General features: G+C 39.4%; 1 protein-coding gene, 1 long non-coding RNA gene and 1 pseudogene across 3 annotated transcripts; 1 reads left to right on the top strand and 2 right to left on the bottom strand.

Moving 5' to 3' along the window:
• The window catches only part of LOC148726244 (uncharacterized), a 6,917-nt pseudogene extending 934 nt beyond the window's left edge, over window positions 1-5,983 (bottom strand).
• A 641-nt stretch (window positions 5,984-6,624) lies between these two features.
• LOC148726242 (uncharacterized) lies at window positions 6,625-13,649 on the bottom strand. 2 transcript variants are annotated; one of them, XM_088728552.1, is made up of 6 exons: window positions 13,083-13,649; window positions 11,222-11,339; window positions 10,786-10,822; window positions 10,193-10,322; window positions 8,486-8,554; window positions 6,625-8,248 (listed from the first exon to the last, which is right to left on the bottom strand). In XM_088728552.1, exons 1-6 carry the CDS (start codon window positions 13,506-13,508, stop codon window positions 7,730-7,732), a joined length of 1,299 nt encoding a protein of 432 aa, XP_088584678.1. In that variant the 5' UTR covers window positions 13,509-13,649; the 3' UTR covers window positions 6,625-7,729. The 2 variants fall into 2 exon arrangements, with proteins under 2 accessions (XP_088584678.1, XP_088584679.1); XM_088728553.1 differs by lacking the exon at window positions 8,486-8,554.
• Window positions 8,780-11,376, top strand: LOC148726243 (uncharacterized). Its single transcript, XR_015990001.1, has 5 exons — window positions 8,780-8,912; window positions 9,222-9,308; window positions 10,321-10,372; window positions 10,572-10,754; window positions 11,249-11,376. It is a non-coding gene; the product is annotated as an uncharacterized LOC148726243 (long non-coding RNA).
• Window positions 13,650-17,742: the final 4,093 nt, after the last annotated feature.

The following is a 17,742-nucleotide window of genomic DNA, read 5'->3' as shown; positions in this document are numbered from 1 at the left end:
CGTTGTTTCCAAGGATTCCAATGCGAGCTTTCGGTCTTCCTGATCTATCGCTCCTCACATTAAACCCCTCTCGGTTGCAATTGGGCTGTAACGATGCTTGTGAGACAATCAGTTTCATCCAGTTGTCACGACCCAATGACGTCGTACGATGGTTTCCATCGGCGATTATTGAGTAGAGGAAATTAGCTTTCTGGTTGAAGAGTATGAAGTTAATATGTTGTTCGATCTTCATACCGAGGCAGATCTTGGTGAAAGATGCGTTCCAATAGGTCGGTAACTTGGTCTCTCGTGAGTCAAATCCAGTCTTTCCTCCGTCAATATTGTAGGTTTGACTGTTGCTCCAGAGATTAGAATGGTAATGAATAGTTCCCTAGTCAGTGTAGATAAACAGGAGAGATTTTTTAATAACAGACTTAAAGGCCTTTACTGATCGTATAACTTAGGCATCCCCTCATAGGTTGTTGACAGATAAATGCTATTATCATTCGATGGATTTTTTTCCCCCATTTTCATTGGCTGGGAGCCGACCACGTGACCTACAGAAATCTGCCAACAAGTAATGGTCTGCTCATGTGTAGTACCGTCTAACTGCGTTTTTGCTATAAATAATATTCTGCTCATGCGTAGTATTCAGAGATTATATCGACCAAAACAAACAAGGAAAACATCTGATTTCTGGCAGCAGTGCGCGCTTGCCGCTTCCCCCCCCAAAAATTGAAAACAAACTCGGTGATGGAATGATAAAACAATTATTGAACTCGGTTATCGTAAAATATCGTGATTTGTCAGTGTCGGAGCTCGCAGATCAATTATTTGCCTTAGCCTTCGGCTTCGGGATTGGGTAAATTATGGACTGGACTGGACAATTTTAAACCATTTTTTTGGACCCTTTTATAGGGGGAAAGCACACCATTAATACTCAGGGAGGGGTGGGAGCAGTCTATAAGTACTGAGGGAGGGGTGAGAGACCGACTGTTGTTACTCAGGGAGAGGCGAGAGGTGGTTGTAATTGTGAACACTACTGGTTAATGGAGCTTTACTCGATCGTAGAAATTATTTTAATCGGTCTTAAACCGGTTGCTATGATGATGGAATACGAGTGTTTTGATTTCGTGCCATTCGGTCTGGATGTTCAGGTTTACATCTCCTCGAATTATTGTTTTGCGTTGATAGAATACAAGCCGGCGAAGACTTTCAACATTTTTTACTGCTTTTTCTCAAGGCAGTGATTGATATCGCCGAGGGACGTGAAGTTTTGCATTCAAGGAATGTGGTACACCGCGAATGTCTATTTCATCAGCCATATATGGTTTGTCCCGCACTTAACGTTGGACGTCTGCGCGTTAACCAATGTTCTCTTCGAAAATTCGAAAACAAATTTTTCTACGTTTCCGTTTTCAACGGTCTGCGTTTTCGAGGTCTGCGTTTTCGAGGTCTGCGTTTTAAAGGTCTATGTTTTCGAGGTCTGCAGTCTGCGTTTTCGAAACACCCGAGAGAAGGTTGTTTTGCACGACTGTACCAACAATGATTTTATATAGTAAACGTATAAACGGTAAAATTGCGATGCGCGGCTTGTGAATTCAATATGCGGCTAAGTCAAGGGCTAAGGACCGGAAATTCCGTGATCTCGTCTGATAACATCAGTGACAAAGGAGGATAGATAAATCTGGTAATTGGATACTGTATACACAAAGGAAAACTGCTGGGGCACAAGTCGCCTCAAAAAGGCATACGCATAACCTATGCCAGACTGGCAACTCAAGAGTGGAGGATCGTAAACTCGATATTTTCAATACAAATGAAAATCCGGTGTTTACGTGACAGTTTCGCTTTCGCATGACAAAAAAAATTAAGGAAACGCAGCGGCCCAGCGCAAAAATTTTGATATACAAAAAGTCAGTCAAAAAACCGATTAAACTAATTTGCACGATCGAGTAAAAGCTCCATTAACCAGTAGTGTTTACAATTACAACCACCTTCTACCCTCCCTGAGTAATAACACTCTACCTCCCACCCTCCCTTAGTACTTATTGACTGCACCCACCCCTCTCTGAGTACCAATAGTGTGCTTGCCCCGTTATAAAATGGTCTAAAAAAGGGTCCAAAAAAGGGTAAAAAAAATGGTCCAAAAATGGTCCAAAAAATATTCCAGTCTAGTCGATATTTTACTCTTCGCCTTCGGCTTCGGCAAATAACTGATCTGCTCGCCACGGACAAATCCCGATATTTTGTTCAACCTCGTCCAATAATTGTTAAAGATTGCTAAATGAAGCCTCCGCACTATGGTTGTTCGTGACCAGTGATAATTTGAGAGCATTACACTTTAACAAATTTATACCTGAGAACCGTTTATTTTCATAACCAGCGTCTATTTACCCCCACCGCATGCGCCAAGACTGATCATATGACATCTTTTCCCGATCCAAGGTTGTTGACAAGTACACGAGAAAGTTTGCCTTTTTATGTCGCGAATACAGGTACCACCATTGAGGCAACCGGTCATATGACAGCCCTGCAGAAAATAGACAACATAGTCGCTCGAAAGAGATGATCATTTATCCTTAGCTATTGGTAACAAACGGCCATAGTGATAGTTAGCAGGCGGAGCCAGCCAGGAAGCTAGAATCTCTCCTGTTTCAGAAATTGATATCTTCAGTACGTGCAGTGAACCTAACATTAATTCTTCCACGTATGAAAAGAACAGCGTCGTCATGGCAACCGAAATTTTCAATATTGCGGTTTTACTTTTCATTAAGAGTTATAGTTTTTTTACTTTATCGATAGAACTAAGCTTTAATTTAAATATTTTTGAAAAAGGAAAAGTAATTTTTATCAGAAGATTTTGGAATATGATCAGCAAAACATTATTGCATGCATGTGATATCCTCTACGAGACGGTAGAAACGATTACGTAATCAACTTGCCAGAAGAAGTAACCCGACGTTCATTATACGTTTTATGTATAATGTTACATGTTTTTTGTTACATGGAATAAACCTGATATTGATTATATTGTATGATGCATATTGTTTATCCTCGGTCTTAAAAGAAGGTGTAGTAGATTTAAGTCTGTTTCCTTTGTTAAGGAAAACCTTTCCACCAAAATGTATTAATTTTTAATGTTGTCAGGTAAATATTTAAATCTTTTGGATGGAGCTCCATCCATTTTTAGTAGAAGACGTTAAGAGAACTCCCTGTAGGCTTGTGGACAGAATTGATCGGGAAAAACGGAAATATTGGAACCCTTTTTGTCAGGTTATATTGTTATAATTTTGGTTTCGAAGGCGCCGGTTAAAAACTGAGAAAAAGCATGAAGCTTCATGAATATGGCATGAGAAGCGGATTGAAATATCAAAAATTTTCTTAAAACGCATTAGGATGGGAAACAGCTTCGCATTGTGACAATTGTAGTTTTTATAAATAAGAGGAATGCTAATGTTCAGAGAGCGACAATAGCCAGTCACAAAGCCTCATTATAAATAATACCACTTTTTGACGACGCCATTTTACAAACGGTCTATTTTAGGCTAAAATGTGTCTTTTCGTGTACTTCACATATTGATACTTTTGTTAACAAAAAAGTTGGCGTTTTTGGCTGGGAGAAAAACGTGAGGATTATGGAATTAAGTGCCGCTCTCGCTAAGAGCGATCTTCTCGACTAACGTTTGAGAAAAAAAGTTTCGTTTACTTATAGCCCGTGAAAAAGGGTTTCGGACACATGTTTCAAAATGGTTTGGTTGTTTTCCAATTCTCCTTTTTTGCGTCGCCATAACTCATGGAGAACATGTAGAAGATAAGCAAACGAAGCTTAACGGTCTAAGAGATGGCTTTGTTAATATTCAGAATTATGCAAATAAGTTTTGTAAACACAATTATATATTGAGTTGTTTTGAAGATGTCGGTGGATGAAAACTAGAGAGATACTCTCGGGTTTGAGGCAATCTGTGTCCTCATTGGTGTTTAAAATCTCCACTGATATGCTTTTTTTCGCCTTGCCTACGCTTGCATTTTAAGAATTCCGAGTCTTTGTTAGAAATTGCTAAAGTGTTGATGTGCAAGTTAAGAGAGGGGTCTCTCCCGATCACGATAACGTAAGATTTCAGGTGAAGTTTCCACATTTTATCTACAAACTGTGTTTAAGCTGCTTTTCATGTTTCCTCGATTTTCATATATGGATACAAGATCTGTCGTCTGGAACAAAATTATCAACATGACAGCTCTTTAGGTCCATCACCAGGAGAAGTCAGCCGGAAAAGGATGACAACTTCACTGATTTAGAAAAAAAAAAAACTCGGGATTGTTCAAATATCTTCCCTTGGAAAACTGAATGAGATTCCGAATTCGAAGTTACCAAAAGTAGTATAACTCTTACGAGTAAAGAGACTCAGTCGTAATCAAGAAGTCTGAAGGATTCTATTAATATTCGCATGTGAAGAGGATACCCAGTAATGGTTGGAAAATGTCCAGACAGTTTTAGATCGATCGCTTTAGCATAAGCTCTAAACAGCTGTCGACAAGTAAAGTCAAATCCGTTTATTTCACAGGGGATTTTTAAATACTTTAAGGTTATACTGGCTGAGAAATCCTCTTTTTAAAGAAACTGAAAAAGAAAGGCAAATAACATACTAACATATGCTCTGAACAGCTGTCGACAAGTAAAGTCAAGTTCATTTACTTTGAAGGGGAGTCTTAATTTTTCCGTAAAATAAAAGTACAGAAATTCTTTTTTTTAAGAAACTGAAACAAAAAGGCTGAGGAGTATAAACATTTTAAAAAATTCTCTTTCCGACAGGATGGCTGAATCTGCCGGGAAATTTTCAAAACTAATGATGGAGGGAGCCTCTTTACACAAAAAGATGAAAGCTTTGTCACTTATGATATATGAAAGGGAAATATTCTTTTAATTTAATTCTCCAATTTCAATAGAAAAGCTCCACATTGTTTATTTGTTATACCTTAATCCAAAGCACGTACGCAACCAGATGTCTTTGAAAGTGAGACAAACATACAAAGAGAAATCAGGTTGGAAGCCATTTAAATTCGTGAAATTGCAAATTTCATGCGCCATTATGCCTCACTGAGCTTTCACGAGAACTTACGCCACAAGGAGTGAATTAATGGCAGATTCTAGCACAATAACCATATTAATTTATCCGTCTCAAAAAGGATAAAGTGGATAACGCCGGAAACTATTAAGGAATGGATTCAAAACAGTCTAATGGAGTTATTCAATCTCAGTACGATTTTTCGCTAAGAAGTTATGGTCTGAAAATTCAGAATAATCACGAAAAGATGAAAGTTGGCTCACAAAGTGACTTGGGGCAAGATATCTTTTAAGTTATTTTTGAATTCTACATTCATATAGTATCTCAGTTTGATTACCTGAGGATTACTGCGGAGTTGATGTTTAATTTTTACGGGTAAGGCCTCAACCGAGTTACGTTTTTCGCTTTCGCTTACACTTACAGTGAAGGTTTTGTTTGTTAATGTAATATGATAATCAAATGACTGGTTTGAATTCAGTCAGCGATAGATAAAAATTCAGTATAACGCTTTTAACTAATGAATGCAATAAAAAATTAATTACCCTAAGGAGAAATGAGAAAATGACTCCATCGCGGTCATTAAAGTAAATGTTTTCGTTTACAACGGAGAAATCATGCTTGTTGAGTTCACAATTCCCTTCGATTTCATCGTCCGTCTTTAAGGAAAACTTGAAGTTTATCGACGTACACCACAGATTGCTAAGACTTTGTCGACTACACGATAACAGAGTGGGAGAGTAAGACTTCTCGACAACAAATCCAATGAGTTGCTTATTTTCCTGTATTTTGAAATATGATGAACGAGAATCTAAGCTGGAGGTTCCTTTGGCGATGAACATGGTGGATTTTTGAAATAGGAAAAAGGACAATATGTTGTTAAACCCCACTGGAAAGGAAGCCAGCTCTAACCTTGACGAAAAAAAGTGTCCCTGAAACATTTAACACTCCCCAATAAATTATTAAGTTTACTTCTTTAATAAAGGTTTAGACGATGACAAGCACGTGACTGACAGGGTTCATTTATAATCGTGAGATCGGAGATGCTCGAGGCGGGCTCGGCAGTCTTCGTGTCGCTGGCGTTTTCCAGCGACCACTTGTACAGCCTATCTGATTTACGTTTGACATATGGTGCCGTAGTTGAAACAAAGCTAAGCTAAACATAGGGCTGGTTATTTAAACAGAGCTCAGTCGTTGCTTAACAAAACCGCGTTCTGAGCCATCTTCAATCTAGCCGAACCTTTTTTCTGAAGATATATTTTTGTAACAGTGGTAAGAGGGCCGAACGCTAATCATAAGTGGAAGGATATTTATTTGATTAAATCAACCCTCATACCGAGAATGCCTGTGGCCCCCTGCTTGCTTAGAACAGCGGTTTGAGTTTGACCTTGCTTGAATACCTGACCGCTGGGCTTGTCTCGCAAACCACAACATATCTGAAAAAGTGTGGAATGCTCGTACATTCACTTTCTTTCTTTTTTTTCTTTAGCAGGTTTGCATTTAACGAACTCTGAAAGCGGGATACAGACTGTTTTAGCTCCCTCTCCCCATTCCTCCTCTCCCCATTCCTGCGAGTCAAAAAGTCAGTAATCTTACGTTTATTAGGATAAATAACTACTGTTATCATTTTATCATAAATAATCTCTTGATAGTTACTTCCTATCGATATCTGAAAACTCACCCCAAAATATTGAATGGACCAATTGAAACTAGAAGTTTTTGCATGATTCCTAGAGCAGCAGCAGTTTAGGTATCAACTGCAAGAAATTGTATCACAGCCACTTTGAGAGCTGAAGCTCGGGCTTCGGTTTTATAATCATCAAGGAGAGAATGTCTGCCGCACGATAAAGGTGCGATAAAGATAACTATAATTACAACGATAACGAAAGATTTTTAAAAGTCTCGCTGTTAGCAAATAATGTTAAGATTTGTGGTTGTGAAGGAGTTAAGATTACTGCAAAAATTAAAATCTATCTATTCATTTTTACATGCTCCAAATCTGCTTATTGCTCTTTTGGTTGTTAGCAACAGTCCCTTTTCCGACGTTAGGCCGATCGAAACAAATAAATCGCGAAACACTCATTAAAACTGATTATTCATGAAGCCTTTGTGCTCATCAGCTTCTTCCACGTTCCATAGCTGAGTGAAGTGATGTGATTTTCCCCATCAGCGATCATTGTTTACAGAGAGCCATCATGTTTCAAAGTTATTACTTGGTTTGTCGCTTGGAATCATTTTAATATCCTTCCGGCGGAACAAGAGGAACTCTTGAAATCACAAGAGAAAAATTTGAGAGAAGACTGATAATTTCTCGAGACTGGTTAAATTGCAGTGTAGGTAACCTTGAACAGTTCCATGACACAGTCCGGCCGCAAAGAATTCGAGCCACCTGAGACCGTCACATCCTTTCACAGTGTTACGACCCCTGAGAGATGTCACAGTATTAACCAGCAGCGATCGTTGCAACTTTTTAAGGTAGCCGTCCTACTTTTTAGAGACAGCACGCATAGAATATTGATTGTTCCCAACACCGAGACAGATCTTGTTGAAGAACATGTTTCACTGCATCGATAGCTTGGCCTCCTGTTTTTCAAACGTATTCGCGGCCATTCCCTGCTTCTCTATCAACTACATTTCGAAAATGGTACCGTAACACTGTTCGCATCACCATTTATCTTGGAAAGAATTTACTGCACCAAAACATATCCCATAGCTCTGATATGTCTGTTCCCGTTATCTGGATTATACGTTGCTTGGTTACCACACGTGTTTGAGTCATCGTGATAACCTCCAGTACCAAAACCAATTCTGGAATCACAGGAGCCACAATTGTTTTCTTGGTTGGCAATATAACCAATTCTTGCTTTCGAACTACGAGGACTAGTACACACCGCATTGAATCCTTCTTTGTTGCAATTGCGCTGCAGAGAGGCCCGTGAGCCAATCAGCGTCTTCCATATGTTACGACCCAATGAGGTGGCGCGGTATTTACCATCAGCGATCAGTGAATATAGTGAGCTAGCCGGCTTGTCAATTGCAATAAAGCTGTCCTGTTCACCGATTTTCATACCGAGACAGATCCTTGTGAATGGTGTGTTCCAGTAGGTCGGTAACTTGGTCTCCTTTGAGTCAAACCCAGTCTTTCCTCCATCAAGGTTGAAAGTTTTTTTATTGCTCCAGATGTCGTTATCATAGTGAAACGTTCCCTAGACATGGCATGAACAAATTAATTCATTATTACAAAGTTTGTCTCGCCACAGGTGGCCCAAGCATACTGTGTGTGGCTTTGGGTGCAAAGTGCATTAACGGTAATAATTAACATATTAAGATCGAACTTCAAGCGTACATGTGGGCCGTTAAAAAAGGACAAATTTGAAAAAAAATTAATAAAAAATTTCAAAGGATAATAAAAGCGAGGAATAAAACATGCGACGTCCCTTTACCTTTTTTTCCGTAGCTGCTTTGTTGCCAACAGTCATTTTAACGCTGTTTTGGCGACTTGCTTTGTAACGCTTGTGGTGTCACCAGTCAACAGGAAAAATTATAGTAAAAATTAAGAAAACACTAAAAAGGAAAACAAAAGCAAGGAATATATCGTATGAAGTCTCCTTTCCTTTTTTCCGTAGCTTCTTTGTCACCGAGTGCGGATAGTTTTGCCAGAGGAAAAAGGCTACGACCCTCCCCAGGGAGATTGTCATTTATTCGACAAACGCGGTCGCCAAGCTTTTATATTTGAATCCCGTAGTAAGGGCAAAAGGATTACGCGTACCTACAAAGCGATGTTTCCAGAATGGGTGGTGAAACAGAGCGGCTCTCGGATCGATGCAGCGGAATTTAGATAATTTTGCCGCTGGAACGGGTAGGCTCTAGGTAAGCGCTCTCGCGGGTGCAAATTTGAGGAAGATCGGTCGACTTTTGTGGAATTTATCGTCCTTCGAGCGGCGCCGGTTTGTGTTTGGGATTGGTTGAAGTATCCAGCCTTGAGTTTTATTATACACAGTTGACCGGTAGCACCACAAGCGTTGCAAAGAAGGTCGCCAAAACAGCGTTAAATAGACCGTGAAGGACAAAGAAGCTACGGAAAAATGGAAAGGAGACTTCGTACCATAACTTCGTCGCTTTTGTTTTCCTTTTTAAGTTTCTCTTAATTTTTTTTTAATATTTTTTTTTATTTTACAGTTGACTGTTAACACCGCACGCCTTACAAAGCAAGTCGCCAAAACAGCGTTAATACGACTGTTGGCAACAAAACTGCACGGAAAAAATGTAAGGAGACTTCGCATGTTTTATTCTTCGCTTCTATTATCCTTTTAAACTTTTTCTTCCTTTTTTTTTCATTTTGTCCTTTTTTTAACGGCCCCCACGTACGCTCGAAATTCGATCTTAATATGTTAATTATTACCAACAACAAACATATGAAACATATGTGTGAACTGCGGTTATGAGACGTATATGAGAACGATCCTTCGCAGTAAAGCACTATTTGAGCAATAGTGAAAATCAGACCTGAAAAAAATTTCAGGCCTGTACGGGACTCGAACCACTGACCTCTGCGATACTAGTGCAGCGCTCTACCAATTGAGCTAACAAGCCAACTGGGAGCTCCCAGTTGGCTTGTTAGCTCAATTGGTAGAGCGCTGCACTAGTATCGCAGAGGTCAGTGGTTCGAGTCCCGTACAGGCCTGAAATTTTTTTCAGGTCTGATTTTCACTATTGCTCAAATAGTGCTTTACTGCGAAGGATCGTTCTCATATACGTTAATTATTACCGTTAATGCACTTTGCACCCGAAGTCAAACACAGTATGCTTGGGCTGCCTGTGGTCTCGCTAAGGCCTGAGTGAATCATGATTTTCAAATATAGAACGATGCATGGTTAAAAGTGCATTCAAGCACATCGATACTGGACTACAATCTATATCGACCCCGACCAATGACAAGCATATGGCTGCAAGAAAATTGCGGCTTCTGTTCGTTTTTAAGCTTAACGATAAAGTGCATATGAAATATGAGTAAATAAAGCAAACAAATCTTGGAATGCCAAAATATTTTTGCTTAAGCAATAGGATATCGCTAAAGTAGTTCGCTGTTTTAACTGGACATCTTGTAAAAGACCTAAGAGCCCTAATTGGTGAACCAAATAAATACATACTAGCGAGCCATTTATCTTCATAACCAGCGTCCATCCATATCCACCGCATGCGCCAAGACTTGTCATGTGACAGTACACGGGAACCTTGTCAGAACTTATTTGTAATGAATAGGCCTTATTCCCACCAGCCCTAGAAGAAATGACGACAGAGATCTCAAAAGAACTGCCATAAGGAAATAGGTGAGAGGTATATCATAAGGATAGTGGTTTGATGACTAAAAGCACAAAACTGTAGGAACGTTTGCCTCGCTTTTTATTTTTGATGAAGGAGCTTTAAAATGATAAATTTTGTATTTTTTTGGACTTGACGAGGCCTTAGTCACAGAATGGTTTTCTCGTGTTATTATTTTTAGAGCTTTCAATTTGAATTATTTCGCAGGAAAAAAAACAGGTTGAAAGTGTGAATTACTGTCTTCCTCATGAACTGAAGTGGCCAAAAATACTTATACGTCTCTGGATTGTAAAAGTCGATTTACAAAGTAATTACAGGAACTTTTTACTCAGACTGACCAAGAATTTATCATTTGGTGCTGGAAGAAGCCGGTACTGACTGTATTTAAGAGTGAGTGGAAAATGTTCTACCAGTAACTTACAATTTATTATGATAAATTTCCTGGCACGTGGAGTTCCCTGGAAGATGAAGGGAGATGAAATAGTTGGAATTCATTTCGTGACTTAAAGACAAAATTCTCTCAGTTATACCTCAGCATCTTTAATCCTTCACACCGTAAGGTCAATATGTATCTTCTACATGCTGTTTTCTCAATATTTCCAATGATAGTGTGAGAAGATATTAGATGCTCGTAACTCTGAGGGGCTGAAAGGTGAATATGTATTAGGTGCCATTATGAGCTGAGGTCATTTTTTCCATATCTCTGTTTATAAAGGGTGATGCTTTCACTGTCTACCGGCTTAGTATTCTCTTGACAATCCATTAGGGTGGGTGAGGTTATTGAACGGCGCATTGAAAAAAGTGAAAAGTGAAACTCATAAACTATTGCCTTTCTTTGAGGTCCACATCATAATTACCCATTTTATTTTCACATCTTTCACCAGTCCAGGGATTTTGGCAGGAACACGAGAACGTTTGGTTTTCCCTGTCATGCAAGCAAGAACCACCATTGAGGCAAAAAGCTAATTGACATCCCTGTAAAAGATATGGACACAATAACAGACAGTATATACTGGAAGAGAAAATATAATCGTAATTTGGCTAAACACCATATCAGAGGATGCAGTTACCTCCGATTGGGGATCGCAAAGTTCCTTTTTAATTATCAAAACGCTTGGGAAAGTTCGTAATCCTAAGGCTTTCAATTCCCGACTCTGTTCAGGAAAAAAAAAACCGTAAAAACTGTAAAAACACAGTTTCAGACGACTGCTGGGAATCTCGGCAAACAGATTCAGAATAAAATTAGGAGTAACATTAATATTAAGAATAATATTGAAGTGAATGAATAGCAACGCATGCGGTTAACATTTTCGGCCTGTTGGATTGTTATTGTCTCTATAGACATCACATCAAAGCTGTTTAAAGTGTTTAGCCAGTTCGGGATTCAAAACGCCGGAAACTAACTCATGATGCACGACAGCAGAAATATATACCCGTCCACTCTCCATGCAGTACAGGGCAGCGGCTGCAGCGCTACAGAGGCCCTACAAACCCCCCCACCCCTTCCCGCCTGATGAACTAATTACGCAGTTACAGTTCAATAATTAAAATGTCCCACAGCCTTAGTCATATCAAAATCCGTGCAATGTATATTGATGAGCTCTCAGGATTGTCTTGTATGGGGCTGAATTGAAATTAACTTGCTGCTAGGATACTTGTTTTCATTTCAAACATTGAGGACAAAGTTTTGACAATTTTTAGTTTTGATTTTTTTTTTGGGACAGGCTTTGATTATTTTTCTCTCAAACAAACAATGCGGTGCGGGGGAGATCCAGCTTTTCTGATTGTCGCCTCTTGAGGCTGTTAAAGTTGCCGCCGTAGGCAATCATGCCATAACTACAAGCCATTGTCCATATGTTAATGCTCAGAGTGAAAGCTGAAATTCGGAAAGTGTATATCAAAGTTCCTACCAGTATCAACTTTAACGATTGCGTTAAAAGGAGTTGATTGCTGGAGCCAAACCGTTCAAGACGAAAGGGCCTTACGCGTGAACAAACATGTTGGTTCAAAACACCTGTCTTCGACTTAGATAATTCATTTGTTTTGGAAAGTGAGTTCAATCGTGATATGCATACGACCGTAGGAACAATATTTCCTAAGAATATTGAAAAGAGAATAAAAAACGAAAAACAAAAGGTGTCGCCAACAGGACTTCCGATCAAAATTTTCCCCAATAAGGATTATTTACATGCAAAGATGAAAACTGTGTGAGGTAGAAATGAAAAGAAAATACTGTGTTCATTAGACGCTCTAATTTCAACAGAGAACACAATGTTGTTTACTTTTTACCTTGCAAACCTCATCACGTACAAAAACGAAATTTTTCGTTAAATGAAGCAAACACTTAAAATGACCCTGAGTTTGATTCTAGTGAAGAAGTGATAATTGGTTCTACAAGGAAATTTGTGAGACTATTATTTTGGGCCAACCCTCAGGCTTTTAGGGCATCAGATCTCACACGGCGATGATTAAAATTCCTGATTATCGATATTGTTCACCTGAAAAGCATTAATTTCTCTTATCAGGAAATTGCGATTTTATCCTGAGGACTGAAAAGGCGATAAGGATCATAAAAATGGCCGGTTTTGAACCTTGGTGGCTTTTTTCGGTTTTTGTGCAAGAAAGATGTGCAATGGGATAAATTTGATTAGCGAGAGATAGTTTGGATTGGGTCACTTTTTTCCTTTTCTTAATTGAGACACGACTAGTTTAAGTTACCTTAAGGCGCATTGAAAAAGTAACTTGTTCCCTGTCCTCAACGTTGATGTGTTCATTGGAAACTGAAATGTTGTGTGCATTCAGTTCACAAGTTCCTTTGCCATCCTTCTCGGAAAACGACTTGAAGTTTGTGGATGTACACCACGAGGACATCAGACATCGCTGACCACAAGATAATAGACTGGGAGAACTGAATCGTTTGACAACATAACCCAAAAGCTGCTTATTCGTCAGGGTTTTGAAATATGATGAACGAGGACTCGATTCTGAATTTCCTTCGGGGAAGAAGACAGCGCTTGTATAAAACACAAAGTAAACGTGGAATACTTTCCTGCTGTGCATTGCAGCCGATACCAGTATTTTGAATGAAAGTGCTTTCGAAAGATCTTTGCTCAAACTAGTCATAAAAATTTGTGAATAATGCATGTTTTGATGATGCGAGTGCTGCTCGGAGATAATCGGCACTGTTCGTGCAGCTGTCGTTTTCTGACACGTAAAGTCAAGCTGTCGTTTTCTTATTTATTCCACTAATCAGAATTGGCAGAAGAGACTGTAAGGCTCCGTATTAGCCGCGTAAAAAAAATTTTTAAGTAAAATTATGAAATAAATGAAAAAGATGTTTCACATCTACACTTTAGCAACAAAGATCATCGGTGTTAGAAACAGTTAAATATGACCATGATCACGCAGTTACGGCATAAGCGTTTCTAAAAAAAGCTCTCTTTATCAAAGATTGGCGTTGACATTAAAACGCAAAAAGGGAGAATTAGGCGACATTTTGATAAAGTTTGATATTTGTGGTGAAGAGCTGGAGAGAAAAGGGATTGTATTTATTCTATGGCTTAAATCTACGAGTAAGTTAACCAGAGTCGCGATTTTTATTGTTGTTTTGCGTGATTTTATTTAGCTGTTATAGTTCTTTCTGTAACTGAACATTTGGAATCCTTACCTTTCATTTACACTACACGAAAATGAAATCCCTGCGTTGTGCCGAGAGTTTGGCTACAGTGGGAAAATATGCGACTTTTGAAGTCTGTTCTGTACCACTTCTAAACTTTAAAGTTGCACTTTGTACGAAAATTGTCACACTTTCTTACAATAGTTTTCTGTAAAAAATTGTAACACTGCGATAATACCTGTCGCTCTCTGGAAATAACATGCCACGCTTGAACTACTTGCAGAATAAGACATCACGTCTCAAGTATCACATTCGACGCACGTATAGAAACTGTAAAAATAAAATAGCAGCACTTTAAGCATCTAGCGTTAATGACAGCTTTAGACGTTATCTCTTTGGAGTAGAACTCGTACATAATCACCGATACGTCAACTTCTTGATTCCCTATTTTCTTTCCTCTTGTTTCTAACCACACCTTTAAGTCACGAATAGGTAGCTTTTGGTCTTGGTGCTCAGACGGATAATCTACTTCAAGTTGTATCGATGGGTGGATGTCGTTTCCTATTTGTTTAATCAAGAGCATTGTCCTTTCGTCGTTGCTTACTCCTTCATCTTCAGTAACGGTACTTTCATCCATGTAGGTCTCACCATTTCTGTATCTCATCCCAAGGGGGGAGGGGGGAGGCTGCTTGTACTGCTAGGTTGATATCATCCACATACCAAGATCTGCTTTAAGTTGGAATACTAAGAGGACAGTATTGACTCAAGAGGTCTTGAGAGTTCTACTTAATTGTAGCAAGCTGTTGCCATTGGAGAGGCGGGTGGAGAAAGTTAATGAAATGGTTTTGAGGATGCAGTACTCGGGGTACAGTGAGAAATTCAGGTACGAGGTCGTCAACGCGGCCCTTAGGGTGTATATAGCGAGAGAGAAGGCCGATCGAGAGGGCGAAAGACCATTACATGGACCAAAGGAATGGAGGAGGGAAGAACGAGAGCAAGAGAGGGTAATGAAGAGAAACAACTGGTACAAGAAGGGCGGAAAGGAAGCAGTAATATTTGTACAAGCAACACCGAAGTCACAGCTACAGAGGAAGTACCAGGAAGAAATAAAGCCGCAAAGTTTCAAAATCAAGGTGGTAGAGAAAGCTGGTGTTGCAATTACAAAGTTACTCCATGTCTGTTTATCTATATCTATATAATTTGGATATATCAACAAAGTTGAAATGGTAAATTGGCCACCGTAACGATTACAAAAGCTGACGTTTCGAGCGTTAGCCCTTCTTCGGAGCGAATTTAGCCTCTTTCGCTCCGACGAGGGGCTAACGCTCGAAACGCCAGCTTTTGTAATCGTTATGGTGGCCACTTTACCATTTTAACTTTGTTGGTATATCCAAATTATTTCGTTACCCATACCGACGCAGCCCTTGACAGTTTTTTTAGAAACTATCAGCCTTAATTTATCCATATCTCCGATTTTATATTTTATTGTATATATTTTTAGAATAATTTCAGAGCAGAACAAAGAGTTTCCAGCAATCTGATTAGCCGAGCGGTTCCTTATATGACGCTATACAAACCGCTCCCCGCGGTTTATACAAAATGTTAAACTAAAATTTTAATAAATGTTACCAAAATGTTATTTTTTTTTAGAAATTTCTCTGTTGTTCAGCTCTGTAATTATACTAAAACAATTATTCGCCTCAGGTCTGGTGAATATTGTCGAATAATCCCCTCGACTTCGTCTCGACGATTATTCCACGATGTTCACCTCGCCTTCGGCGAATAATCGTTAAATATGAATATCATTTTAAAATATTGCAGATAGGAAACTTTTTGTTTTCTTTTTGTTTCCCCAATTAGCTTGGTAGCTAAATCTCTTGACACATTAATAAAGTATTCACTCACTCACACTCCAGAGATCCGATCCATTTAAATCACGAAAACGTGAAAGAGAGGATTGCTCAGTGTATAAAGAAGGTGGGAGAGGGCCTTGTGATCGACAGAGTGTGACAGATTTATGTGCGGAGTACGGCGATATCTATATCGGAGAAACGTCAAGGATTGTATATACAAGAGGCAAAGGGCACATGAAGTCACTAATCAAAAAGGAAGAGCGGTCAGTCTTGTGGAAGCATTGTAAAGAGAAACACAACAGTAGAAGGCAGAAATTCGAGATGAACGTTACCGGGTCTTACTCCAACGACGCCATGCTGAGGCAAATATCTGAGGGTGTTCGGATAGACAAAGTACCAGAACCTTCATTGATGAACTCTAAGAGCGAGTGGAATTGTTTCCGCGTCCCCCGTACGATAGTGACGCAGGACCACATGAAAAAAGTTATCCCATGTTGGCTTACATTACGTCTGGGAAGATACAAGCATTTTTTTAATGCGCCTTACATGAGGTTTTTTTTTGACTGATGAGGCTCGAAGAGCGAAATATATTTCAAGATTCTTAAAGTAGTGTTATTTTCTTTTTACAGCTTCTATACGTGCGTCGAATGTGATACTCGAGACGTGATGTCTTATTCTGCAAGTAGTTCAAGCTATTTAAACGCATTCCTAGCCTCGGCAATTACTATTTCTTTAAAAACATGCCACGCGTTTTTTGTACAAATAAGACTACTCACACTTTGTGATAACACTTGCCGCAGTTGGTAATAACATTTGTCGTACTTTGTAATAACACTTGTCGAAGTTTGAAATAACATTTGCCACACTTTGTGAAGTAATAACACTTGTCACACTTTGCAAAAAGACTCGTCGTACTTTGTAATAACACTTGTCACACCTTGTGTCAACAATTATCACACTGTACTTAGGGCCAAGTCGCACTAGAGGGCAATTTCAGATTTGTTCTGGACAAATCCGACTTGAAATCGGCCAGTGACAAAAAAATTGTCCGGAAGGCTACAGTGGCACATCAGAACAAAATCTGGGACAAAACACAACACCATGCTGCGAGCGCCTTGTGATTGCCCGCGATTTCCCGCGAAGCTGCCTTTACTCGCTATTTACATCCACAAAACCGCGACACGAGGGATCTAAGAGATGCTACCACGAAGAATTCTCGAAGTGATTGTTTTCTACTTTTTTCTGGTTATTCAGCAGCAGGAAAATGTCAATTTAATGATATGGTGCCTGTTATTTATGCAGAAATTACGAAGGATAGATCCATCCTGGTAGATATTGTGGATATTCATACGGAAAAAATTAGTCGCCCGCGCCGCGATTCATGTTGTTGCGAAATGAGAACGTGATTAATGTTACAACGAAGACTATAGCATAGAGACTCTGCTACATATCACCTGTCAAATCATTTCCGAATTAAAACACCCTAGCTATTGTTTTCCAAAATTTGTCTCAATTTGGCCTGCTCCAGAGGTAGTCGACGGCATCTTTGAAGTTTGTCCGTCTGCGACCAAATCTGACAAATCTGAAATTTTGGCCTTTGGTGAACAAATCGGTCGCACTTGGTTTTTCATTGTGATGACAGATTTTTGACATAAATAAACAGTTTTGTCCTCTAGTGCGACTTGGCCCTAACACTTGTCGTACTTTGTAATAACACTTATCACACTTTGTAATAACCGCTCCTGGTTAGCTCAATTGGTTAAGGCTGGTTTTCACTTGCGACGGAGTCGTAGTCGGAGTCGTAATCAGAAGCGTGGAGCGATACGATCTAGTGAAGATCAAACCGACGGAGTCGGAAGTAGAACACCGATTCTGCCTATGACTCCGTCGCCTACGATCTAGTGAAAAC

This window comes from Stylophora pistillata, chromosome 7, assembly GCF_964205215.1.
Source record: "Stylophora pistillata chromosome 7, jaStyPist1.2, whole genome shotgun sequence".
NCBI classification, from domain to species: Eukaryota; Metazoa; Cnidaria; class Anthozoa; order Scleractinia; family Pocilloporidae; genus Stylophora; species Stylophora pistillata.
This window is presented reverse-complemented; position numbering and strand designations above follow the sequence as displayed.